The following is a 24,448-nucleotide window of genomic DNA, read 5'->3' on the forward strand; positions in this document are numbered from 1 at the left end:
AGGTTGGTCAGATCTGATGTTCACACTTCTGGGGTTGGGGCACTTCTCTCCCTTGTCACGCTCCAGCTCCTGGCCACAGCACCTTGAACCTGCTGCTGGTCTGTGTCATAAGAGAATACGGGCATGTATAGTATGTGCGCCCGTATGTGTGTCTTGTGTGTAATAATCATAAACTTTCATTACAAAACCATCAAAACATCAGTGCTAATGCTCTTTCGTATCACTACCGTTGAATTCCACTTCATCAAATTTCACCAAAGTCAGAGAATCAAACAGTCAAACTAGCATTGAAATTTTGTGTCTGATGTTATCGATTTACGTTTGAACACACTGCCCTGGCCTAGCCCAACTCGACTAGACACCCTGCTGCGCACAGTGACTTGCTGTGCAGTGACAGGGGCCATGTATTGTATAGAATATCCAATGCTGCACACTGGCAGTGATCCAACGGTCCCTGACCAATAAAAATCACTGTCAGACCAGTAACTTTTTCAGATTTGGACCTGGAAAAACTGGAAAAACTGGGTACCTACTGGTCCAAAAGACAGGTCTGACCAGTAATGGGTTAGTGTGCAGCCCTGGAATATCTTATCTAGTTATGAAGATCCCTGCTGCTGTACTGTCCAGTGTATGGGAAGTATTGATTTGTTGTTGTGAGAATTGTGCTAAAAACTGCTAGTTTTTAACTTCTAATGACATACTATGTATGAGTATTTCTATGATGTTGGATGCCTTCGACTCGCATGGTAACATGGAATCATGATCACGGTCAATAAATTTAAGCTGCGTAAAGTTTCTTTGGAAATTTTCTTTGACCCCTACCCTTTTTTCACCCAACTTCAGTAACTAATTATTGAAATTTGAAACCAATTCTTTTTTTTTTTTAATGTAGTTTAGTTGACCAGAATTGTATGTCATGCCTTGAGTCTCATGTCTGTTTCGTGTGAGAGCCTAACATGAATGTTCGATCATGCTCATTGGAGGTTCTGCACAATAGAGAAAGAAGAAGAATTTGACAATATTGTGGGCTAGGGGTGTCAAAAGTCAATGGTAGCCCCCCCCCCCCCCCCCCCCCCCACACACACACACACACACACCCACCCTTCCCATCCCATAAAATTGTTAAGTAAATTAATCAAAGTAAAGAACCACGTGCATGTATTTCAGGAAGATGCAGCACATGATTTGTCGAAGTATTTTGCTTTGACATTATGGCTTCAAGATTTTTCGTACAGGCGTTGATGTCTTTGCTTTAAATGTCTCATATATGTAAACAACTGTACTGTAAACTAGTATGTGGAAAGACTTCCTTATTTTCCCCCACTTATTTTGCCATACCACCCTACACTTTCCTACCGTTGAAAATCTTGTGCATAGATGAACACCATTGGTGTATATCTGTATGTAAGCTAACAAGGGTATGGTAGTATAGAGTGGTATGGCATGTTTGGTTGTTGTTTTTTTCTTGGGGAGGGGTACACAAGGAAGTATTTCTGAGTATGCCTGTATGCACTCTGAAATGTTTGATTTTGTCTGTCCTCTGCAGATGAATTTAAAGGAGAAGGAGGAGAGGGTAAATCCAGCAAGAAAAATAAAAAGAGGAGGGCTAAGAAAGGTGGACCAGCTGCAGGGGAGGTCTCTACAAGTGACCAGGAGCCAGACTTTGACCCTGTAGAAGAGTTAAGGCAAAGACTGTCTGAAGCTAAAATCAGTAAGGTAATAAAGCAAATTATTACTCATGTTCAGGACTGTAACAACAGTCTCTCTGTGAAATACAACTGTATGCCAACATTGTATTTTATCAAAGTTAGCAGGGAATGACCACTAGTCAGGTACACCTGCCAGTGAAGCAGATCTATAGTAAATGGGTGATGATTTTATGCATCACTTCACTGACACAAAGTGAAGAAAGGATTTTAATCATTTGTAAGATGATTGACAGCAAAGCATTTCAGTTTCTGAGAGGAATGATAGGCATGTTACATTTTGAGTGTGACTCAATGTGTTCACAGATTCGTGCATGAAATAGAATATGAGAGCACTTGATTAAACAATTTAATAAATAGTATGGCCTTTTAAGATTTTATCAATTTATGTTCTGAAAGCTTGGCCATATGTTAATTGTAATTTACAAGCTACTAAATCTTCAATATGTATTGGCTATTTGAGCACACAGCCTCAAGCTCTGTTTACTTCCAGAGTAAAGGAGAGGAGATCTCCAAACCACCCATGGACTGTGATGATGACACCAAGACACTAAATTTGTGTTTCAAGATTTATCTGTTGCTGAGTGAAACCTAGGTGAATGCCAGGTCCTCCTTTGAATAGAGCAATAAGAGTGATGACACGAAATGTAAGATATAATGTGACGTCTGTGTACTTAATTCCATTGTTAGGATCACACGCTGGCAAACAAACTTCGGAAGCAGCTATGGATTGTCCAGGACTTGTCAGCAGGTGTCATGTAAGTATGATATGGCCAAATAGAAAGCTTTTCATGTTGTTCTGCAAAGGGAATAACACATCTCATTATGATACAGAGGAAAGCAGGAAATACTGGTAATGAAGCGGACCAATATTCCAGCAGTTTATGACATATTGTCAAGGAAACAATACAGATCTTGGTAATTATTCACAGAGTTACAGGATCAAGCTAGAGATATTCTATATCAATGAAAATATGTTTTTGTCCCCGCCGAACGAGTTTGAGTAGGGGACTATGAAACGTACGTGTGTGTGTCCGTCTGTCCGTCTGTCCGTCTGTCCGTCCGTCCGTCCGTCCGTCCGTGTGTCCGTCTGTGTGTGATCAAAATCTTCAATTTGCTACTTCTCTGTCATTTATGAGCCAATTTTGATTCTGTTTGCTTTATATGATAGCACTACATGGGAGCTTTGAAACTTCTACACAGAATTTCAGTCGTGACCTTTGACCTTGACCTTTGACCTATATTGTACATTTTGCTACAAAATGCTACTCCTTCGCCATTTCTAACCCGATTTCGATTCCGTTTGCTTTATGTGATGGCACTAGGTGAGGGCTTCAAAACTTCTACACAGAATTTTGACCTTTGACTTCTTTGACCTTTGACCTTGATTTTTGACCTGTATTGTACATTTTGCTACAAAATGCTACTCCTTCGCCATTTCTAACCCGATTTTGATTCCGTTTGCTTTATGTGATGGCACTAGGTGAGGGCTTCAAAACTTCTACACAGAATTTTGACCTTTGACTTCTTTGACCTTTGACCTTGATTTTTTGACCTATATTGTACATTTTGCTACAAAATGCTACTCCTTCGCCATTTCTAACCCAATTTCGATTCCGTTTGCTTTATGTGATGGCACTAGGTGAGGGCTTCAAAACTTGTACACAGAATTTTGACCTTTGACTTCTTTGACCTTGATTTTTTGACCTGTATTGTACATTTTGCTACAAAATGCTACTCCTTCACCATTTCTAACCCGATTTCGATTCCGTTTGCTTTATGTGATGGCACAAGGTGAGGGCTTCAAAACTTCTACACAGAATTTTGACCTTTGACTTCTTTGACCTTTGACCTTGATTTTTTACCTATATTGTACATTGGCTACAAAATGCTACTCCTTCGCCATTTCTAACCGGATTTCGATTCCGTTTGCTTTATGTGATGGCACTAGGTGAGGGCTTCAAAACTTCTACACAGAATGTTGACCTTTGACTTCTTTGACCTTTGACCTTGATCTTTTGACCTATATAGTACACTTTGATATTAAATGCTACTTCCGGCAGGGACATATTTTACGCAGAGCGTAATTTCTACTTTTCCTTGTCTTTTTCAAGGTCACCTGAGCTCAAGTGAACTATTACGAGCATTCATTGTATGATGTACAATACATTATGTGTTTTGTGTCATGTGAAAACGTGTTACATTTTCAGCTTCTTCTTAAAATCTCCATGACAGACTTTCATCAAACTTAGCAAGTACAGTAGCATCCCCAGGCTGATAGGATCTCCATTTGTGCCCCGCTTCTAGACCCTCCTTGGGGCCCCAAAGTCTCCAAATTAAGTAATCTTTACAAATCTCCTTTTCGAGAAGCAGGCATGACCAAGTTAAGTTAGTGCTATGGTTAAGTACTTTAAATGTAGTTTCAATTTTTTTTTTTTCAAGGTCACCTGAGCTCAAGTGAACTATTACGAGCATTCATTGTATGACGTACATTGTGTGTTTTGTGTCATGTGAAAATAGGAACCATGACCTCATTGAGGACCACCCCAACCTGGCCCCAAAGCCCCATGGGCTAAGTACATTGTGGTTATGGTTAAGTATGGTTAAGTACATTAAGTGTAGTTTCAAGTTTTTTTTGTTTTTGTTTTTGTTTTTGTTTTGTTTTGTTTTGTTTTGTTTTGTTTTGTTTGTTTTTTTTTTGGGGGGGGGGTTCACAATAGACCATGGGGTGCTTTGTTATTGTCACAAGGGTGATAGAATATTGTATTTGTACAAATAGGAACCATGACCCTCTTTGCGGACCACCCCAACCTGGCCCTAAAGCCCTAAATAGACAATCTAAACATTTTTTATCTTACAAGAGCCATATGGCTCAAGTGAGGTATTAGTATTGTGATCACTTTCCATCCGCAGTCTATAAAATGTTTTACTTTTTATCTTGTAATCAAAAACTTGTGGCTGGATTTGGACAAATGGGCTATTATTCTTGCAGTGGCCAGTATTCAACACATAATCCCCCAACACAGACTGCAAAATCATATTCTTGGTCATGGTTACACATACTTTCTTGAATAAATCTGGGAGGTGGGACTTTTTGAAGACAAGACCTCAATAGAAAATCATATTTTACTTTAAGGAATCCCAAAAGAATGCCACTATTCAGTCACTGCACTATGCAACTACAGTTGAACCTCTATTATCCGGCCTCCCTTTATCCGGATCTCTCTATTATACGGACGCAATCTCGCCGTGATTTTTTTAAAAAGATAATTACGGGAGGAAAGGGGGATTCCCAACTCCTTGAGAACTCCTACACAAACACACATGAATTACATATTAATTCCAACATGATTAACATACATTACATCAAATTTCCTTCCATATTGCTTACCCTCAGACATTTTAACATCCCCAAACATCCCCAAATGTAACAATGAAAAGGTTGCAGTATACACATTACTACATGTGGTACTACAATGGGCTACATCAGTACATGTGTATGTATATGTACATGTATAAAGCATTGAGTCTCCTGTATCCGGCCAAATCCAGTATCCGGATGAGCCCCGGTCCCGACTTGTCCGGATACGAGAGGTTCAACTGTATATAATATGGGAGGAACAGAAATTTTGCATGACTCTTTCAGTGTACTGGGTCTGCGGTTATGTGGTTCAGCAAAATATACAAAGTTGGTATTAGCTGTCAACTGAGTTGGATGTGTTAATGTGCACACAAAGAGTTAGAATACAGAGCAGCTCTGATAGCAAATGTTTTTAGGAGAAGAACAAACAAGAACTTATCAATCCTCTCCTCTCTGCATTTCTCTCTCAAATAGTCCAAGGGTGGACCCTGAAGACAAGGAGGGTCAAGCAATGGTCAGTGAGTTCCAGAGGACTGGTATCATTTCCCTTCAGCACCAAAATGCAGACCAGTCCTCCATAAAGACAGTGGAGAAGGAACCAGTGTCTGCTCCTCAACCTGTAGGACCAATGGATGACAAGAGGCTGAAGAATCTCAACAAGAAACTCAAGCAGATTGAACAGCTGAAAGAAAAGCAGAAGAAAGGAGAAAAACTTGAGGCAAATCAGGTTAGTTGTTGCATTGACCTGTATTGAGGCAGTAATGCCCAACTTTCATCTGCATTTTAACGATGCATGTATGTTCAATGCTTCGTGCATCTACATTATGGGGTCCTCTGTGTCAATACTGTAAAGGAAGCTTTTGCTTTGGCTGCAGGATTGAGAGTTTGGTTGTCATGCTCATACAACCTACTGTTCATTCTCATGGTGCTTTTGTACTTTGGTGTGTAAGAATGGAGTTTTAAGAAAATTGCTCAAAAGAAAAGTTCAAAAAATTGTTTACGGGCATATAAATTGGTCCTTTTGTCATTTTAGGTCATGGGAAAGTGCATCACCATACTGGAGGGGGAAAAGGTAGCCAGTGAGATAATACAAAATGATAGTAAAAGGGATGATACCTGGTATCGTACATTTGCTGTCTGACAATTATTTTTTTGGGGGGGGGGGGCGGAGGTTTTGGGTCATGGCATAGGGTTTGGGTGCGAAGAATATATTATTGATTAGTAGTGCAGTAATATTTGTAGTCCGTCTTTAGAGATGTACAGCTGTACTATGTTAACACTTTTTGTGTACACTAGATTGACTTTTTTTATGGGGGGAGGGACGAATACCATTTGCCACAATTATATTTCTAGTTTGTATGTACAATAATTCACCTTGTGTACATGCTCAATTTGAAATTATTTGTATTATTATTTTTATTTTTTTTTTTTTTTGGGGGGGGGGGGGGGGGGTGTATGTGTGTTCAACTACTCCTGATGTGCTTCCTTCTGTAAAGTTGGTTGGAGAGACCCAAGGGTCATAGTGATTTTGATTGCTCTTTTCCAACCTGGCAACTTAAGGAGGCTCACCAGGGAAAGCCTGACATTTTGTATTGTGTTTTGCTTGTTTTGTTTGTTTTTCTGTTATCACTTGTATTGTTTTGCAAATGCTGAATAAATGATAATAATGAAAATAATGATAATCAAGAGAATGAATTTTTGAAAGTTTGAATAGACTGATTATGATTGTTGTGGAAATCAAGTATTATGCACACAAGCTTGACACTGGTTGCTCAAAGCAGACCTTGCTAATTTGAATGCTTATCAGTCTCTTACATGCAATTGCCTTTCTATTATTCTTTTGTGTGCAGTTGGAGAAGATTAAGTCAGAGGCAGCTGTCCGTCAGGAAATCAGAGAAACAGAGGAACTCATCAGCAGGATTACGGCCGAGATGAAAAGATGACAAGATCATTTTACACATTCTGTTAATTCTAGGTACATGTAGTTAGTTTAGAATGAAATGGTGCTCATAACTGTTGGAACATACATACATCTATGGTTTGCCAAAGAATTCCATTAAGATGTATCTTACTCCATCACCGTCCACTAGATTTATGACAGTTTAGAAACTTAAGAAACTGACATACATTGCTCACAATAGTTACCTGGGACATGCAAAGTTAAAAGGACAAGCACCCAGGATTCTATAGAGCTCTGTTGGATGGCGTGGTGATCACTACCATTTTCATTAAGAAGATCAATGATGCAACGCTAGTTAACTGTCAATGAATGTTTATCTTGGGTGCGTTTTGCAAGCACTCTCTCTTTGGTACAGGTTCAGTAGTTATTCACGATTTGCTGTCTGTAGGGTAAACATAGTATGTGCATTTTGGACTGGACCGATTATATTGATCATATCTTGATGGAGATCTAGTTTTGTACTCACATAGCAGTCTGTCGTCTACTAAATAGTTACAGAGGAAACTCGGTATAACGAACACTGCTATAACGAGATATCGGTTATTGCGGGGAAATTTTCCCGGTCCCAAATTTCTTTCCACACAAGTCTATGTAAAATGCTACTCTTACAGCGAGATCGGCTATAATGAAATAACTGCTATAACGAGATAAATTTTGTGATTTCCGAACAAAGAAAAACATAGCCAATCAAACCTGTTACAGCGAGGTAAAGCAAAATGTCTTCAGGTAAAGCTTTACTTCGCCTGTGCTATCATGTTCCGAGATTGTAAAACTCAATGCGCCAAAAACTGTCTTGTACACACATATTTTCTTCAGCGCACTCCAGCTAGCACCGCATGTTGTACGTGTATGTGTGTGTGCACTGATACATGCAGAAATGTGATGGGACGGCCGTATGTATACATGACATCATCATGACGTTTAGCAGGTGTGAGGCAATCTGACGTTGTGATTGGCTTTCTACGTAGTGAATTCCCAATCTTCACACACACGCAGTCATAATGTACATACAGAATGTGTCACATACACACACAGCATTGTGCAGACCATATTCAAGCTTTCCACACACAACACACACCCATACCATAACCACATACCAATCCACAGACGATCTTGACACAATCGCAAGCTATATGAATTTACAAATTCAAACATCTACAATTAATAAGAAACACATTCTTGATATTGGATTTCATTGTCGAAAAACATCTTCTTACCCATAAAGGTTAGTAATTCCCTCACACACATTACCAGGTTATCAGTTTTGATTGAAAGATGATGGGTAGTCCCACATGTGCAAATTAATGTCTTTATGTTATGCTTTCTTTAATGCCTACTGATATAACGAGATATCGGCTCTAACGAGGAAAACAACCCGACCATCTCATTATATCGAGTTTCCCCTGTATTACAGTGGACTCCTGAATAATGAAGTTCTCGGGACCGGCAGTTTTCTTTCGTCACATCGGAATTTCATTATAACCAAACAAACAATAAAAATACATAGAGTGGATAATGTTGCGGCCTGAATTTTTACTTCGTTGCAATGGGAATTTCATTATAACCGTGTTCGTTATAACAGGAGTGCACTGTATGTATACATATTTATGCCAAAGTTTCCATGGCTTGTCAGCCAGCAAACTCTGTCTCTGAAGGATCCTTAATGTAGTATGTGGAACCAATGAGGAGGAGCATTGGCCCAATCAAGAGATGAAACAAAATTTACTGTAAACGCACATTTTATTGCGGTGTATTAATTTTTGCACATTTCGCACTACTTTTGGCTAGCATGACTTCCAACGCCCACAAAAATACCTTCACAAATTTCTGTGCACATTCTAAATGGGTTGACGACTGTGCAGTGTGAATTAAAAGACCAGTGAATATATCATTGAGCCGCTCAGTACGAAAAAATAATCGTGCAAAACTATGGATGTTTACAGTACATTGCTGTGACCACTTTTGACAAACTCACTGTGTGAGTCGGTTTTACTCAAATGTTGGGAACATGGCAGATGCTTAAGTGTAGGTTCATACAACAGTGCCTTCTTGAAGACAGGGTCTGTTTCCCTTTCAACAGGAGTCTTTAGCACAAACTGTCATTGTATGTTTGCAGGAGAAAGTGTGCATTCTGTTATCCAGGTAACACCTTGCCTTTTTATTATTTACTTAATTCAGTGTGTAAAGCAAGACAACATCCAAATCTCATAACACTAGGCTTTTCATGTATCAGGTGAGAAGAGGGAAATATATTTAGCCATTCTGTTATCAGCAATGTGTTTCTGCTTTTACCTAGCTTCCCCAGAGCATACCTCAGGAAATAGATTAGTCTGGTTAGTGTCACTTGCCTTCACTAATCATACATTCCAAATTTTTATGCAAATTGCTTGATATTTACTGCCTTTTGAATGCAAATGCAATGGGCCGGATGCATAAACGCTAGCAATTGCTTGTGCTAGCCTTTTACTCGAATCCGTATGCATAAAAACAAGCAATTGCTTGTGAGCAGAAGCTTTTGCTAGCAAGCTAAAGCAATTGCTTGCTGCCCGCAAGCAATTGCTTAGAGACCAAACATTTGCTTAAAAATGTATGCATAAAACATACCTTTTGCTAGTTCTTGCTAGCAATTGCTTACGATTTTCCAAGCTCTGTAAAATGAGCTTGAGCTTTTGCTTATCTGGAACGTTCCCTTTTAAGTATGATTTTCATATTCATGAAAGAAAGACCACACTTGTGAAGGAGTGGTATAAATCTACAAGAAATTACTCATAAGTAGAGTGAGAAATTTTTCATTTCAACAACGGGAATGTCCAGTGGTTAGCATGCAAAATGTGATGAAAAACATGTAGGATGTCTGACTTCGGCGGAGAGCAAGGAGACCTATCTCCACGTGCGATCTGGCAGATCCGGGCAACTGCAAGCAGTGATGGGAATCAGCCAGTAATGCATGTGTGTGTGTAGTTGTGTGTGCGACTGTGTGTGCATTTATGAGTGTCATTTCATAGCTTTTGTGCTATGTCAGGAAATGCTTGTGCACACACATGCCCTTTCAAATACCTGCTGCCACATTCGCCTTTGTTCTTGTGTTCGCACAGGCGTGACGTCCCTTTTGTTGAAACGCAAGCAATTGCTTGTGCGGGACAAGCAAAATGTATAAGCACTAGCAAAAGGTTATGCATATGGATTTAAGCAATTGCTTGAGCTACTCCTTTTGCTAGACGAGCTTGTGCTTTTGCTTGAAGCGATTGCTTACAAGCAATTGCTCGTTTTATGCATTCGGCCCAATGTCTGCAATGAATCAGGAGTCACATTCCAGGGATTTTGTTTTTGTTGTCACACATTTTTATGCTTCTGAGAAATCTGTATGCCAAAGATATTTTTGCATGCAGTGTATAACTGCATAATGTGAATATCAAAATGTACGTACAGTCAACCTTGCCTCAGTCAAATCTATTTGTGACCGTGCACCTCAAAACGAACATAAAGTCGCACACACTGCTTTTGTGTCAGGACTGAAAATAAGTGAAATGGGTCAACCTAGCCGAACTTGACTTTTTCATATTTTCTGAAAGAGCTGGTCTTCTTTTACATTATGCTAAAATTTGGTATCATAAAACGGGCAGGAAAGTGTGTTTTTTTAGCAGTTTATCTCGAACTTTTTTGGTAGAATTGTGTGATTAGGTGTCTTTAGAATCCTTTTTTCATTTCTGAAAAACCTTGTCCACACTCTTCACTTTCAACTCTAATAACTTTTGAAAGGATAATGCTACTGCTTTGAAAGTTGGCATTAATTATGGACAGAATGTGTTAATGAGGCATGCTCAATTTCATTTTAATCTGATAATCCCTTCATTGTTGTTACTCTGGTGGTTTACTTCTGTTTTTTGTCCCATTCATCGCACAGCCAGCACGGTTTGGTAAAGATTAAGCGCTTGAATAGACACTGTACTTCAGAGCCTCTTTTCTCAGTTCACACTTTTCCTGAGTTTGTGCTTTCTTTCCAATATTTAGATAGGTTAGGAGAGTCCATTTGATTTGAGTTATACATCATTTTAAAGCTTAAAGTCTGCTCTTTCAGAATATGGTCTTAACTAGAAATGCATGTCTGGCGACTTATTGTTTGTTTTGAGGTGCAGGGTCACATTTGGCCTGAAGAAATAGCTTTGACTGAGAGAAAATTCAACTTGTGAGGGAATAAAATCAGTAGAATATAAAGAGAAAAGGACTTGAAGATACCTTCAACTTTGGCGATTATTTGACTTACGCGAGGTCGTCGGCATAAGCAAAGTTGATTGTATGTACACATGCTGCGTACAGCAACTTAAATCGTATCCTACCCAAGTATAATTAACACAATCAAGAGAAAGGTCTTTTCTTTTTTCTTCGAGACTTCCTTGAGATTTATATAGTATTAGTGCTTGCACTTCTACATGAGGCAAATGTGTAAACCCCCTGTGTGCCACATTATTCTAAGATTGCAACGTAGGCATGCGTTGGGAAAACATTTTTTTTAAATCTCCATGTATCTTTCTATAGATTTTTGTTTTGCTACACAACCAATGAGCAAAGTTGTAAAGAAAATTCCAAGCCTTGCTTTGATGTAAATTTTATGGCAAATCTATGTTTACTTTTCTTTCAAATGACCAGTAGTTACATTATTGTCCAGGCATAGCTTGTGCACACAAAACAGTGACAGGAAGTCAGAAATCACTCAAAAATCCAATAGATAACACTGCTTGATATTCAATCACCACACAGTGCAAAATATGTGTGGAGGAATGAGATCATGAGTGAAGCTTTAGTTGTCCCGTGGCATTTGAAGATTTATTAATAGATTCGGGTGAGTTTGTGTGTTTGAGCAAAATATGCGAACTCGGCATGCTGCCGACTGAGTTTGGCATGTGAATGTGGCACATAAAGAATTAAGAGCTGGTGTATGACATCTTTACACAAAGTATGTACTGTATACTGTGATGACTATCATGTACCATATTGATTTACTCACGATTGTGCATGTACAGAATGTAAGAAGAGATAATACTAATGTTTTCAGTCATTCCAAGTTGAAAGCTTTCCCTGATGAGCGTAATATCTGGGCCAGCTTTGGTACTGGGTCATTCAGCTCTCATTCAGTGGAGGTGTTTAATCCTGTGTGTGGTTTGAGTGTCGAATGGAAGAGAAAACCCAGTGTCCCAGACAGAGCTGTCTGAAAGCCTGAAGAAGATGGATGAGATGACACATCAAAAGTTTGGTGCCACGAATAAAAGCTGTTGACGCTAATAATGCATTACAATATCTTTTACTCATCTTTTGTGTACTGGAACCAACATGTGGACTAAAATTCTCATATCTGTAATTATATGCACATGTGTGTGTGTGTGTGTGTGTGTGTGTGTGTGTATAACCTAATTTGATGGGACTAGACTCTCTGCTATCATGTTCATGCACAAACTTGTCAGTTATTTCTTTCACCCTGTCCACTAACTTGTGTCACTACTGGCTGAATGAATAAATAAATGAATGAATGGTTGGAAATGATACATTTTTTTTTTTTTTAATAAAGCAAAAGTGCAGTCACCTTTCACATAATTGTTTTTCTTTTTCATGTCTAGACTAATGTAAATGCTTAGTTAATATCTACATGCTGTAGTGTGGTTCAAGAAAGTCAAATTTCTCTCTGTCTGTCTACCAGATCCCTTTACGATTGGAAGAATAATTTTGCTCCTTCATAAAAATGAATGAGTCACTGTGTAAAACCAACTTTCTTTTAAGATGATTTTAATCCAACAATTTGATGACTGGAAGCTTTTCATAACAACACATGTACACATACAACTTAGAACAGAGCCACTGTGCTGTAAATCACAAAATAACAGCATTTCAAAAACACATGCTATTCTATGCAAAGTGCATTTACACCGTTCTGAACAAGAATATCCTTACACAGTACTTACATTAAAAAGGCAATTGAGATACGGTGTAAGCCATACACGTACATAACTCAACCTTGGTACACTCAACTGGCTTCTACTTTTTGCACACTGAACAAGTCAAACCATCCCTTGCATGCCATTCGACAAAAAGAAACAATTGCGAGTTGAAAATGGTGGCATGCCATTTTCCAAATAAATGCTGTGAAACATTCTACTCTACTGGTGTTCCTATTTCAGATGACACGAGCACTTTATAGAGAAGACCAACAATCATAGTTTACAGCATCACATAGAGCACCAATAACAAACTCTTGTTTGACCTTTTTACCACTTACATTAATGTTTTTTTTTTTTTTTTTTCATGAGCACACAAATGACATCAAATAAGTACAGTACAACTGGATGGCAAAGCAAAACATGTGTACCATGACCAAAATAGAAAATGTTCACTAGGTAATACACTCATTTGCATAAACCTGTATTCACAGCACCTTACAAACTAATTGCACATGAATTTGCTTATCTGTAAAAGATGAGTGTAAGCCCACTTTACAGCTTGCTAGTTTAAGCAGTCAAAACCAGATATATCTCAACAAATGTGTGGTGTGCAGCAATTCTTACTAGACCCACATTTGTTAGCATTAACATGTGCAATGTATCATGTGCAGATGTCTCTTTACAGGGGAAAAGCACAGAAAAAGTAACAAACTGGAATTTTTATTCCTGCTAAATGAAACCCTGTAGATTTGTCTGTGTTATTCTATTTTTGATAAAGTAGTCCCCACCTCTTTATGTTATTTCAGTACAGTGACCTAACTCTACAATGGAAGATTACAGAGCACAGCATGGCTCAAGTGAGATTTTTCTTTTCTTTCATACTTTAAATCCTCTTCCATCATTTTTCAAACAGCTACATTTTATATACAATGCTGTGAGTACTGCTGGAGTGTGAGGACACAAAAGCTGTCGCTTCCTCAAATCTTTCCAATCTTGTTTGAGTGTTGAGGTGCATTTCTAGATAACACTGTGTATTCTCCGCCCTTAGAGAAGGCAATTATGCATGCATTATCGAACAAATTATGAAGTGTAAAATCATGGCCTTTGTAACTGCAATCAGAAGTAAAATTGTGCATAAACCATGACTGTGACTGTAAATAAGTATTCGATGTAAATATACTATAAACACAATTATAAATGTTATCACCAACTCACAAGTACATGGGCAAGAAAGTACAAGTTGTACATGTAGTTACAAGAATCTTAGCACAGTAAGGTTGCTGAGAAGGGGAAAGATTTTTTTTTGTGTTTTTTTTTTAATGCAATACAGTATCATCTAGTGGGCAGTGCTACTATCTTCCCATGAGAAGAATGGTCATATTTGATCTACAATGAAATATACCTACCAGGCATGTCTGACTACCAAAAAAAAATAAATAAATAAAAATAAAGATGAATAATTAAAAAATAAAAGAAAAAAGAAGAAGAAGAAGAAAAAAAAACCATAACATTCATCAAAGCTGAGACATTTACACACATGAAACGTGGTGGGAGCAAAAGGGCTGCCCTGAACAGGTAAATGGCAGAGGAAATGAGGAATATGTTTTACACAAATAGCAGGCACACTTGAGATAACGAAGCCTTTAAATAATGAACAGAGTTCCTTCTCTACCAGTGCTACTACTTGGTACAGCTGTATGAAAAATAAATTTGTAAATTTGTTTATGTCTGTCTATAGCAGCAGTCATATTCCATTTTTACGAGCAGAAAAAAAAAATAGTAATAATATTCATGAAAGCTGAGGATAAACCCTCCAGAAAAGGCATTCTATGCAGAATATTTATATAAAAATAGGCTAGCAAAGATGAAAGAGCAATTATATACACATTATTGTCTTCAGTTTTTGTATCATTTCAAATCATCATGATTGCAACGCTTGACCCTTGACCCGTGAGGCAATGCAAGGCTGGAAGTTTGTATGTGTGTGTGTTTATGTGTGTGTGTGTGTGTGTGTGTGTGTGTGTGTGTGTGTGTGTGTGTGTGTGTGTGTGTGTGTGTTACATGTCCAAAGCAAGAGGAGTGGTACTTGTAGATTGAGATAAAATGACAGGAGAAGTGAACAAAGAATACCAAGAATTATTTGCAGACATGGAACAAAGCAAAACCAACATTTTAAGTTCACCAACTTTCATACTCTACCGATGTAAATGACATCACATAGACTTTTCAATAATAACACAATACTTCCATTATTATATTGTATTCACATGACAAAACAGCACTGGCTGAAACACCACAGATAATTTGTCATTGATTGTCTCAATCTCATTAAATGAGATTGAGCAATCAATTATTAGACCTGTATTGTAGTGCACAAATCTCACTCCACTAATGCCATGCATCACAGCACCCCTTCTACGCTGCATATACTTCACAAGATTTTGATTGACTGTAACTCCACTTAAACACAAACAAAAACTGAACCTAGATTGCTTGCTTTCCTTGTTAACCTATGGCCAACTAGTACAGGTTGGATCATGCTTTAGCAATGGCTGTATCCCTTCAACCCTTGAACACATGTCAAATGTAACCTTGTTCTGTGCTTACTAGTTATGACTGACAGTAAAGTATTTTCAGTTTATCCTTGATGCATCCAATTATTGCCAGTGCCATTGAACAAAGAGAAACATTTACATGGTACTGACTGAGAACGCAAAAGATCTAGACAAGTTTTTGGAAGAAATCTGGCCACTATTATTAACACATGGAATGTAAAGCCACGATTGTTTCTCCATGAAAGTGTTCTCTAGTCAAGTTGGCAAGATCAGGTAGTGTCATGTACAGTTAAAAAGAGTATACAGTAATTCACAAAAAACTGCACATACACCATGCATGACTTGTGTCATATAACTCAGGTTTACACAATGTATAGTATGCATGAAGAATGCCTACACTGCGACAAATATGACAAAATCAAACAACATTAAGTATTAAACCATGTAACATTACATTCATGCTTTATAATATTTACATTCAGCCTCTTGTGTAATATCAGCACAGAGCTTGCAAGTTACTTCCATAAGATAACTTACATATCCAGTGTGCAATGTGCTGACAATGCTTGCAAAACCCTTTAGATTTAGAAACACTTTTTTCATCGTTGCTTTAACATTTCATCAAACCAAAACATTCTCAACAGTTTGCACACATTACAACCCAACATTGAGTCTATGCTGAAAGGACACACAGTACAAAATATTGCTCATGTGACACACACTTAGGTGATCTAAATGAAAGATTTTGTTGATATGAAAAGCCATAAATCTCTAAATCACAAGACAATTCATGTAAGTTTATTATTATTCTTGACCTTTGTCAACAGAACCATCACTTTTAACAATTAAGTTGTACGGTCTGATGTTCTAAAGATTTTAACATCAGACACATAAAACAAAATATGCCTTTCTATATTAGGAACAAGCTGCAGATCACATAGTCTAATTTGCAGTCATTTTGCTGATGGAAGAATTTAGTTTAACACATTAAGACAGGTGCAACTATACAGCTGCAACACAGCTAAATACTAAGTACTGTACAGAGATACTTAACATCTGATCAGCAAATTGCCCTGCATGGCAAGAAATGTATGTAGAATTGCCACTTATGAGAGAAAGACCATACCACACACTCTAGGTAATACAGTGTATAAAGTAGATTATGATCTTTGCATCTCACAACATGTACTCTAAAACTAGACATTTTGTGTGTATGAAACTTTCGTAAATCACCACTGGAATTCAATGCACTGTGTAACAACAAACACTCTTGCCTGCATTTTACTTTCACAAGTCTTGGCTTCTCATAAAATTCACAAAAGCTTCATGCACGTGAACATTTTGGGTTGCAAAGTATCAGTGTTTCACATAACGCAGTGCTGGTAAGTGCCTGGTGTCATAACCTTGACATAGAATGCCAGAAATGGAATTTTTTTTTCTACACACCAACCTGCTTCTGATCATTCACACACTATGCAAGCAGCCTCACAAAACACCCTTCAAATTTTCAGGACATTTCATAGAACAGATGGAGCAAGAAGAAGAACTTGAAATCTGGGTCTTCTTTGATGATTTCATACTTTCACTTCCATAATGTTCCATGAAGCATGCATGATGTATGAAGATTCTAGTCTGGTCACACTGGAATCGATCAATTATTCCCAACACCTCTCTACTTCTCCTCTTTCGGAAAAAGAAAAGAAAACAATGAACTTGAAACCATTACAAGTCACTCACATGGAGAAACAATGGAAAAAGGTGAAGAGTGTGCTGATGCTCATGAATGTAGTAGTTTCATGAGGTACACTTGCTAGGCATTGTTCTCGGTAGGGTTCCTGCCATCTTCCATGGTGATAACCTCTATGACTGCACAGACATAGGACCTCTCGCTGGCCAGGGGTGGGTTGTTGAAGGTCAGACAGCGGCCACTGAAACCTTTGGTCAAATCGCCCTCAATCAGAATTCCATCTCCATCACTAGAAGACACAAGAATTCACTCTAAAAAATCAGAATCTCATGTTATGAATCCTCTGTAAAAAACAAATCATGGTGGCTGGAGACTTTCTCTTCTAGCATCTACAATCAAAAGTATGCTTTCTTTTAAAAAATTCTCTTACAAGAAACCATAGAATTCAAAGGGATTCAGCTAATTCCCTAGTACTGACATCTCCAGTAAGTAGGTATCTTTACAAACAAGGCAGAAATTGTAACCGTTTCATTCATTTAAGTACCAATGAGGTGATACCCATGGATCACTTCACGACAAATATCAATAAAAATGCAGAATTATGAACATCTGTGCTTTATATAATAAACAAGTTGATGAAAAAAGCCTCACTGTGACAGTATAAAGCAGAATACAAAATACATGCAATAACTTATCAAGTTGAAGATTTGAATAATGACACTAGAAAATGTGGTTCACATGCAAAGAAGGTAAAACATTCAAAGGAGTTTATGATAATCTATTAACAATTTTTCCCTGGGTGTCTTTTACCCAAGTCTTTCTTAGGACTTAGATCCTGAGTACAGCTTTTGCATGACTGCAGGTAAGATTTGTAAAGTGCTGATGTTAGAGTCTTTTTCTTATAGCTTGGGTTGGAACCAGGTGCGAGCATGGTTAGCAACAATAGTGTTCACAGACTGGGCCCGGGGTCCGTTTCACAAAGTCATAAAGCTTTTACATACATTTCAGAATGGCTAAACTTGCTCATATGTATAGCTATGAAAGACTTTAACTCCATTTCACGACATCTCTCTTAGTGTGTCTTATGAGAATAAGACTTTTATGAAACGGACCCCTAGGTGAGGTTATTTAGAGCTAGTTTCCATGGTGATGAATCAGGGGTGGATCCAGGAATTCCGTAAAGGGGGGGGGGGGGCGCAAAGAATATTTGTTGTGCTACTTCTGGGTTTCATCTAATTTTTTTCTTTTTATTTATTTTGTTTTAACAAAAAAAGAAAAAAAAAGAGGGGGCACGCGCCCGCCTGGTGCGCCCCCTCTGGATCCACCACTGATGAATGGTCATGACATCACACTTTAATACTCCATAGAATTGGAGGTACTCACCCTCCTCCTACTGCTATCAAAGTGGGCGTGGCTCTCATGAACATTTCACTCATTCTCCTCTTCATGTCCTCCTTGCCCTCCTCCGCGTTACCCTCCTCCACGTCCCCCTCCTCCTCCTTATCTTCTTTTCCTGGGGCGTTGATCCCTACCCATGGGTACTTCTTCTCCTCTGGGGCCAGGCTGAAGAGGAAGCTCTCTCCTGTACCAAAGTAGATTCCTTTGTGGTCCCCATCATTCCTCGTACTCCAGCTTGCTGATAGGTATGCACCAAAAATCTGCAATGAACCATGTTTGTAAAGTAGCAATGTGACACATCTAAAATTTAGAATTTTGGAGATAAAAACCAACAATAAATATTAACATTTCATCAATGCTTGTTTGGGTTTTTTTTTTTTCTCTTTGAGTATAATATTCACACTGCTGGAAAGTTGCTATTAAATGATTCTTGAGACATATTTTTATCAAATCTCAGCAAAGTAAAGTGCAAGTTCAATTTGTAAACAAATTCCAGTCTTCTATCAAGTAAAATAAAACCAAACAATTGTCCTTTGAAGACTAGTCGTAGTTCACATGAAGTAGTCCATGGGCCAGGCCAGATATTGGTACCATCTGAGGTGGCAAAACCTTTTTGGTGTCATTTTGTTTGTCGGGCATAGATATGCTTATCAAGCTGTGATAGCATTTCCAAATGAGTAGCTTAGTCATAATAAATGAATTTTTAACCAATTTGGTCTCGTTGTTATATCCCTATACTTCTGAATCGAAACTAACCGCTATACAAAGAAGAGTACTGTCTTCTGTATGTTCCACAGAGCTGTAAAATGCAGCTCTATGGTATGTTCACAGGTGTTCTGTTCTAAACGCGGTGCGCTTAGTCTTTATTCAAGGCAGCGAAGGGAATATCCAAAGGTTATGATGTCCACAGCGCTTAGTCTTTATTCTAGATGGCGAAGGGAATAGCCAAAGCGTATGATACAGTGTATATCCTTTTATCTAAAAAAAAAAAAAAAAAAAAAAAAAAAGCAATTCCTCGTGAATTTTACCGTATTTTTCAATTATTTATCATTTTCCGGCGAAAACGCTACGGTGAAAACGCTAATACCACGCCAATGTCGCTTTATTTCCATCCAACTATATAAGATAATACAAAAACAATGTACCGGTACACTACGATACATTATAATGAATAATATTGTAAATGAACAGAGTGATTTTTGTTTAAAACTAATGCATTTGTTGATAGGGTAGTATAAAAACAGTATAGATAATCCCTTTTATGAGGAACTTTAGATATGATAACGGTACATTGGTCTAGATAAAGACTAAGCGCACCGCGTGACAGCTGTGGACATCATAACCCTTTGGATATTACCTTCGCTGCCTTGAATAAAGACTAAGCGCACCGCGTTTACAACAGAACACCTGTGGACATACGGAAGACAGTGCTCATATTTGTATAGCGGTTAGTTTCGATTCAGAAGTATAGGGATATAAAAACGAGACCAAATTGGTTAAAAAATCATTTATTATGACTAAGCTACTCATTTGGAAATGCTATCATAGCTTGATAAGCATATCTATGCCCGACAAACAAAATGACACCAAAAAGATTGTGCCACCTCAGGTGGTACCAACAACCCATTTTTCGGGTCTTGGCCCATGGACTAAAGAGGGTAAATGAAAGCAGATGAAGAGGTGCAAATGTCACATTTAGGGAAAGTTTCAGTGACCTTTGCTCTTTGGCCTTGAGGGATTTTTGCCAAAAACTATGACACACTGAAAGATATTGAGACATAGACAAGGAATGGAGCTGATATCACTCATGATGCCTGCTGCTTTATCAAACTTCTCATGGAGTCCTACTATTGTATGCACCATATATTTCGCAAGGCTTTTACTTTTGTGTATTTCAAAAGTCAGGTGCTATTCACAAATTTAGCAATAAACCAAATTATCTGATCTGATCTGGACATAAGTGCAACATACATGAATACATCTCTCTGCTTACTACTGTACTCTACGATTGCGAATTTTACCACTCGCAAACTTGTTGAGAAGTCCAAATTCGCAACAACAACAAAAGAGACCTGTAAATATATAGCGTATACAGTAATCTGCACATTGGGGCTATTCTCACGGCTACTGGTAGGACGATAGAAGTCAAGGTTACCTCTTGGTCTGCCGTTTTGATGAGGAGGATGGTAGGTTCACAGTACTCGCAGCGAGTGTAGAACGTGGTGAGGGAGAAACCATGCTCTTGAGTGGTGAATACTAGGCTTGGCTGGTAGACACTGAACCTGCTTGGAACCCATCCCCACAATGTGTGTAGCTACGGAACAGACACAAATGGCATACAACTTTACCACTAAGTTTTACATTATGAATCCACAGGGTAACATTTTAATAGCAAACTTTCACCCTGCTTTCCCTTGAACATAACTCCAATCTACACCAGACACACATAGGGAAACATTCATCACTTAAAGAATACTTCAACATGTACAGTGTACAAATGTATATTATTATACACCAGTAGGTCAGAAATAGAAGACAAGCTTGAGTTGTGCTAACACTATCAACATGGAGCTCAGAAACCTTTTGGCAAATTGACACATTATACTAGTCCTGTTATACTAGTCAGGCTACAATTGTATATCAGTCATGCTATACCAGTCTCAATATACATGTACCAGTCTCATTATACCAATATATACTAGTCACATTATACCAGTGGTGTTGTTTGAGCCATACTACACCAGTCATTGGTAAATGTTCTACCAACCACGTTGTTTCAGTCATGATATACCATTCACATTATATTAGTCATATTAAACCAGTCACATTTTCCAGTCACGTTATGCCAGTCACATTAAACCTGTCATGTTACAGTGTATATTAGTAACTTTATATGAGCCATACTATCACCAGCTGTATAAGTCATATAACAGCCATGATATACCAGCCTCATTGTATCAGTTATGTTATACAAGCCATGGTATACCAGTTATGTTATACCAGGTTCGTTATGCTACATCAGTCATGTTATACCAGTCATACTATACCAATCATATAACACTAGGCATATTATACCAGTCATGTTGTTTACAAGTCATATTACAACATTTATCATGAATCAGCCATCTGTGTACTAACCTGCTGGTGAGATATAATAGAAGACTTGATTGGAGTCAGCTTAGAAAGGGCATCATTTTGTCTCTGTGTGTTTCTTCTTGAGGGAGAATTATCCTCTCTCAGCTGCTGTTTGTGCTTCGTCTGGTACGCTCCAATCACTGACCTGGAGAGGCCTCGGAACTGGAAACCTTCCTGAGGAGGACACAGGGGAGATCCGTTGTATGAAGGATAGAAGAATATTTCATAATTTTATAATCCGTATAAGTGGAAATTTTTGCAGTGTTGAAATTTTCGCGCATTTTGCGCAACCAGAAACTAGCGCGAAAATAAAAGCACGCAAATATTTCTGCTGCCCGTATGTTCCAGTAGTTGATGTCTTGATTCTGGGGAATTAAAGACACGCGGAACTCTTCTTGCCCAGCCGAGCGTGAAAAATAAGTCGCGCGAAAATATCCACTTTCACAGTATATATTTTAGCTTTCTAATCTGTAGGAATGCTTACTGTGATGATGCTTTACATAAAAAATCAAGTTAATACAAGTGGGAAGAGGTGGACTCTGTTGCTATCACATTCTTGACATTAGCTGTGGTGAAGTGGAATTGTGCCAAGATCAAAGATGAAAAAATTACAAAGAACATTTTAATGACATGCATGATGGTATACTATATTCACACAAAACAGTTCACTTATTCTACTGGACAAGGAGTTTATGACTGAAAAATTCACAGTGACATGGTCCCAAGCAGCCCAGCCTCAAGGCTCCCACATGGACATTTACCTTTCCCTACATTCCCTAATCCTAGGATGATTCCTCCCAAATATGATCAGAATCAATTTCAAAGAAAATGACAACAGGGTTAATCTGATCAATGGGGGACACTCTGGAAATGCCATGAAAACTGCCCTCTTTCATCTTCATACGTACAGTAGGCATCTATTCCTAATATCACAAGAGTGTGTCGTACTTGATCTGAAGAGGATATTACCTTTCACCAGTACTATGGTAGTGTGTAGAATTTAAATAAAGCTTGTACAACAGAACATCTACGGATGATCCTCATTCTATTTTCGTCAGTTTTGTCATTCACATCATCTTCCTCTGACAATATCTCAAACAGTACAACCTGTATGCAAAACTAATGGATCCAGCAAGGAATAGATGATGTCTCATATTCTGACAGATGTAGCCCTGGGGCCCCATCCCTGGGCCCCACTAGGGAAGCCTATATAATTTGAACAACTTTGTATCCTCTGCTGCTATGAATAACTAACGATAAGAAAAAAAAAATCTGATCTCATCATGTAAAATAAAGAAAAGATTGAAATGTTAAGTTCATCCCTTGGGCCTTACAAAGCTTGTAACCACTGATTACCACTGCCATGAGCAGCTTAAAGGCATTTACCATTTGCAGAAGAAACAAAAACCCAGCATTAGTGCTTCAAAATAGTTCTAAAATGTGAGTTAGGGATAGAAACAACCACTGTAAAAATTTGAATCCGTATAATCGATGTTAAGTATTGTTAAATACACAAAATGTGAACAATAGTAATAATAAAAATGTTTCTAGACTAAACTGTATACAGTTATGGTTTAACGAGAAAAATACTGATATTTCCTTATATTTTGGGCTTTATTGCAAAAAAAATTATATGTAGTAAGTTTTGTGACAGAACAGACCTACACATACGCATCAAATGTGATATCTTGAACATTTTTTAAATCACTGCTCCCAAAGGTAAACAGGACCTTTAATCACTCTACATCTACAAGGTTACAAATATGATGCCACTTAGTTGTGACACCTCAGGATCTACAAACCACTGCCACCTAAACCATTTGAGCATCTTTGTATCACCTATTCCTGGAATTAATTCCTGCCAAATTTTCAGAAATTCTAATCATGCGTGATCAAAATATTAGCTTAATTGTTCTGGTCCTACTCCAACATGTTCCAACATGTTAGCTCTAAATGATCAAAATGACAATTACTGTTATCATATCTGCAAATAGTAAAACCACAAACCCCAAAGCAATCAACAGAGGAAAAAAAAAATGTCGATAAGTCATTCCTAAACAAATAAAAATCATACTTTTTGTATATACAAGATAAGTGATAATGTGATGTTATGTGATAGCGATAGATCATCTCACAAAACAAGATGAAGGGGCTGAAGGACAATTTTGCCTACAAGGGTCAATCTTATTGAAAAGGGTCATTTATTGGTGGACAGGGTTATTGGTTGATAGGTCAAGTCATAAGTTAATTTGACCAGACATGGTAGACATGGTGGGTTACAGCTGGACAGGTTCAGTCCCAGCTGGAGTCATTCTAGGGTTGTGAGGTCAGTGACTGGTCAAGAGGTCACTCATAGCTGAAGAGATTCATTTCCTTGTAACCAAGATTAGTATATAATGGACAGGTGAAAAGAGCAAGGCCGCACTGGCAACAAATTGAACTCACTTCAAGAAAGTTGCACAATTAAAAAGGAAAAAAAAAACACCTCAGGACTATGAGCATTTCCAAAGTATTTTATACTAATTTCCATTCTCTTTTCAGCAAATAAGACAGGTGAAACATGGAAATGCAAGTCCTCACGGTGGTGTGACTATTCACATACTCACAGCAAGAAGGGCATTGGGAGACTCAGGAATGCTTTTGACAAATTGGCGGATGGATGCTACTACGTCCTCTTGTGTTGGTGATGAACCTGTGGTAGACAGAGGAAAATATA

At 38.1% G+C, this 24,448-nt stretch overlaps 2 protein-coding genes across 3 annotated transcripts in view; one reads left to right on the plus strand and one right to left on the minus strand.

The window, feature by feature from the left end:
• Nucleotides 1-9,448, plus strand: part of LOC139745267 (uncharacterized) — a 10,359-nt gene extending 911 nt beyond the window's left edge. The window contains exons 2-5 of the mRNA XM_071655668.1: nt 1,547-1,716; nt 2,397-2,464; nt 5,542-5,794; nt 6,918-9,448. Coding sequence (XP_071511769.1) covers nt 1,547-1,716; nt 2,397-2,464; nt 5,542-5,794; nt 6,918-7,010 — 584 coding nt within the window. The 3' untranslated portion in view covers nt 7,011-9,448. The remainder of the gene's footprint in view (nt 1-1,546; nt 1,717-2,396; nt 2,465-5,541; nt 5,795-6,917) is intronic.
• A 7,171-nt stretch (nt 9,449-16,619) lies between these two features.
• LOC139745286 (TBC1 domain family member 24-like) overlaps nt 16,620-24,448 on the minus strand; it is a 56,275-nt gene continuing 48,446 nt past the window's right edge. For both annotated transcript variants that reach the window (XM_071655687.1, XM_071655686.1), the window contains 5 exons: nt 24,339-24,424; nt 21,736-21,906; nt 20,753-20,911; nt 18,583-18,857; nt 16,620-17,488 (listed from right to left, as the gene is read on the minus strand). In XM_071655687.1, coding sequence (XP_071511788.1) covers nt 17,323-17,488; nt 18,583-18,857; nt 20,753-20,911; nt 21,736-21,906; nt 24,339-24,424 — 857 coding nt within the window. In that variant the 3' untranslated portion in view covers nt 16,620-17,322. The remainder of the gene's footprint in view (nt 17,489-18,582; nt 18,858-20,752; nt 20,912-21,735; nt 21,907-24,338; nt 24,425-24,448) is intronic.

The sequence above is a fragment of the Diadema antillarum genome, unplaced genomic scaffold (genome assembly GCF_040938485.1).
Source record: "Diadema antillarum isolate AM-2024a unplaced genomic scaffold, OU_Dant_1.0 seq00001249_RagTag, whole genome shotgun sequence".
NCBI lineage: Eukaryota > Metazoa > Echinodermata > Echinoidea > Diadematoida > Diadematidae > Diadema > Diadema antillarum.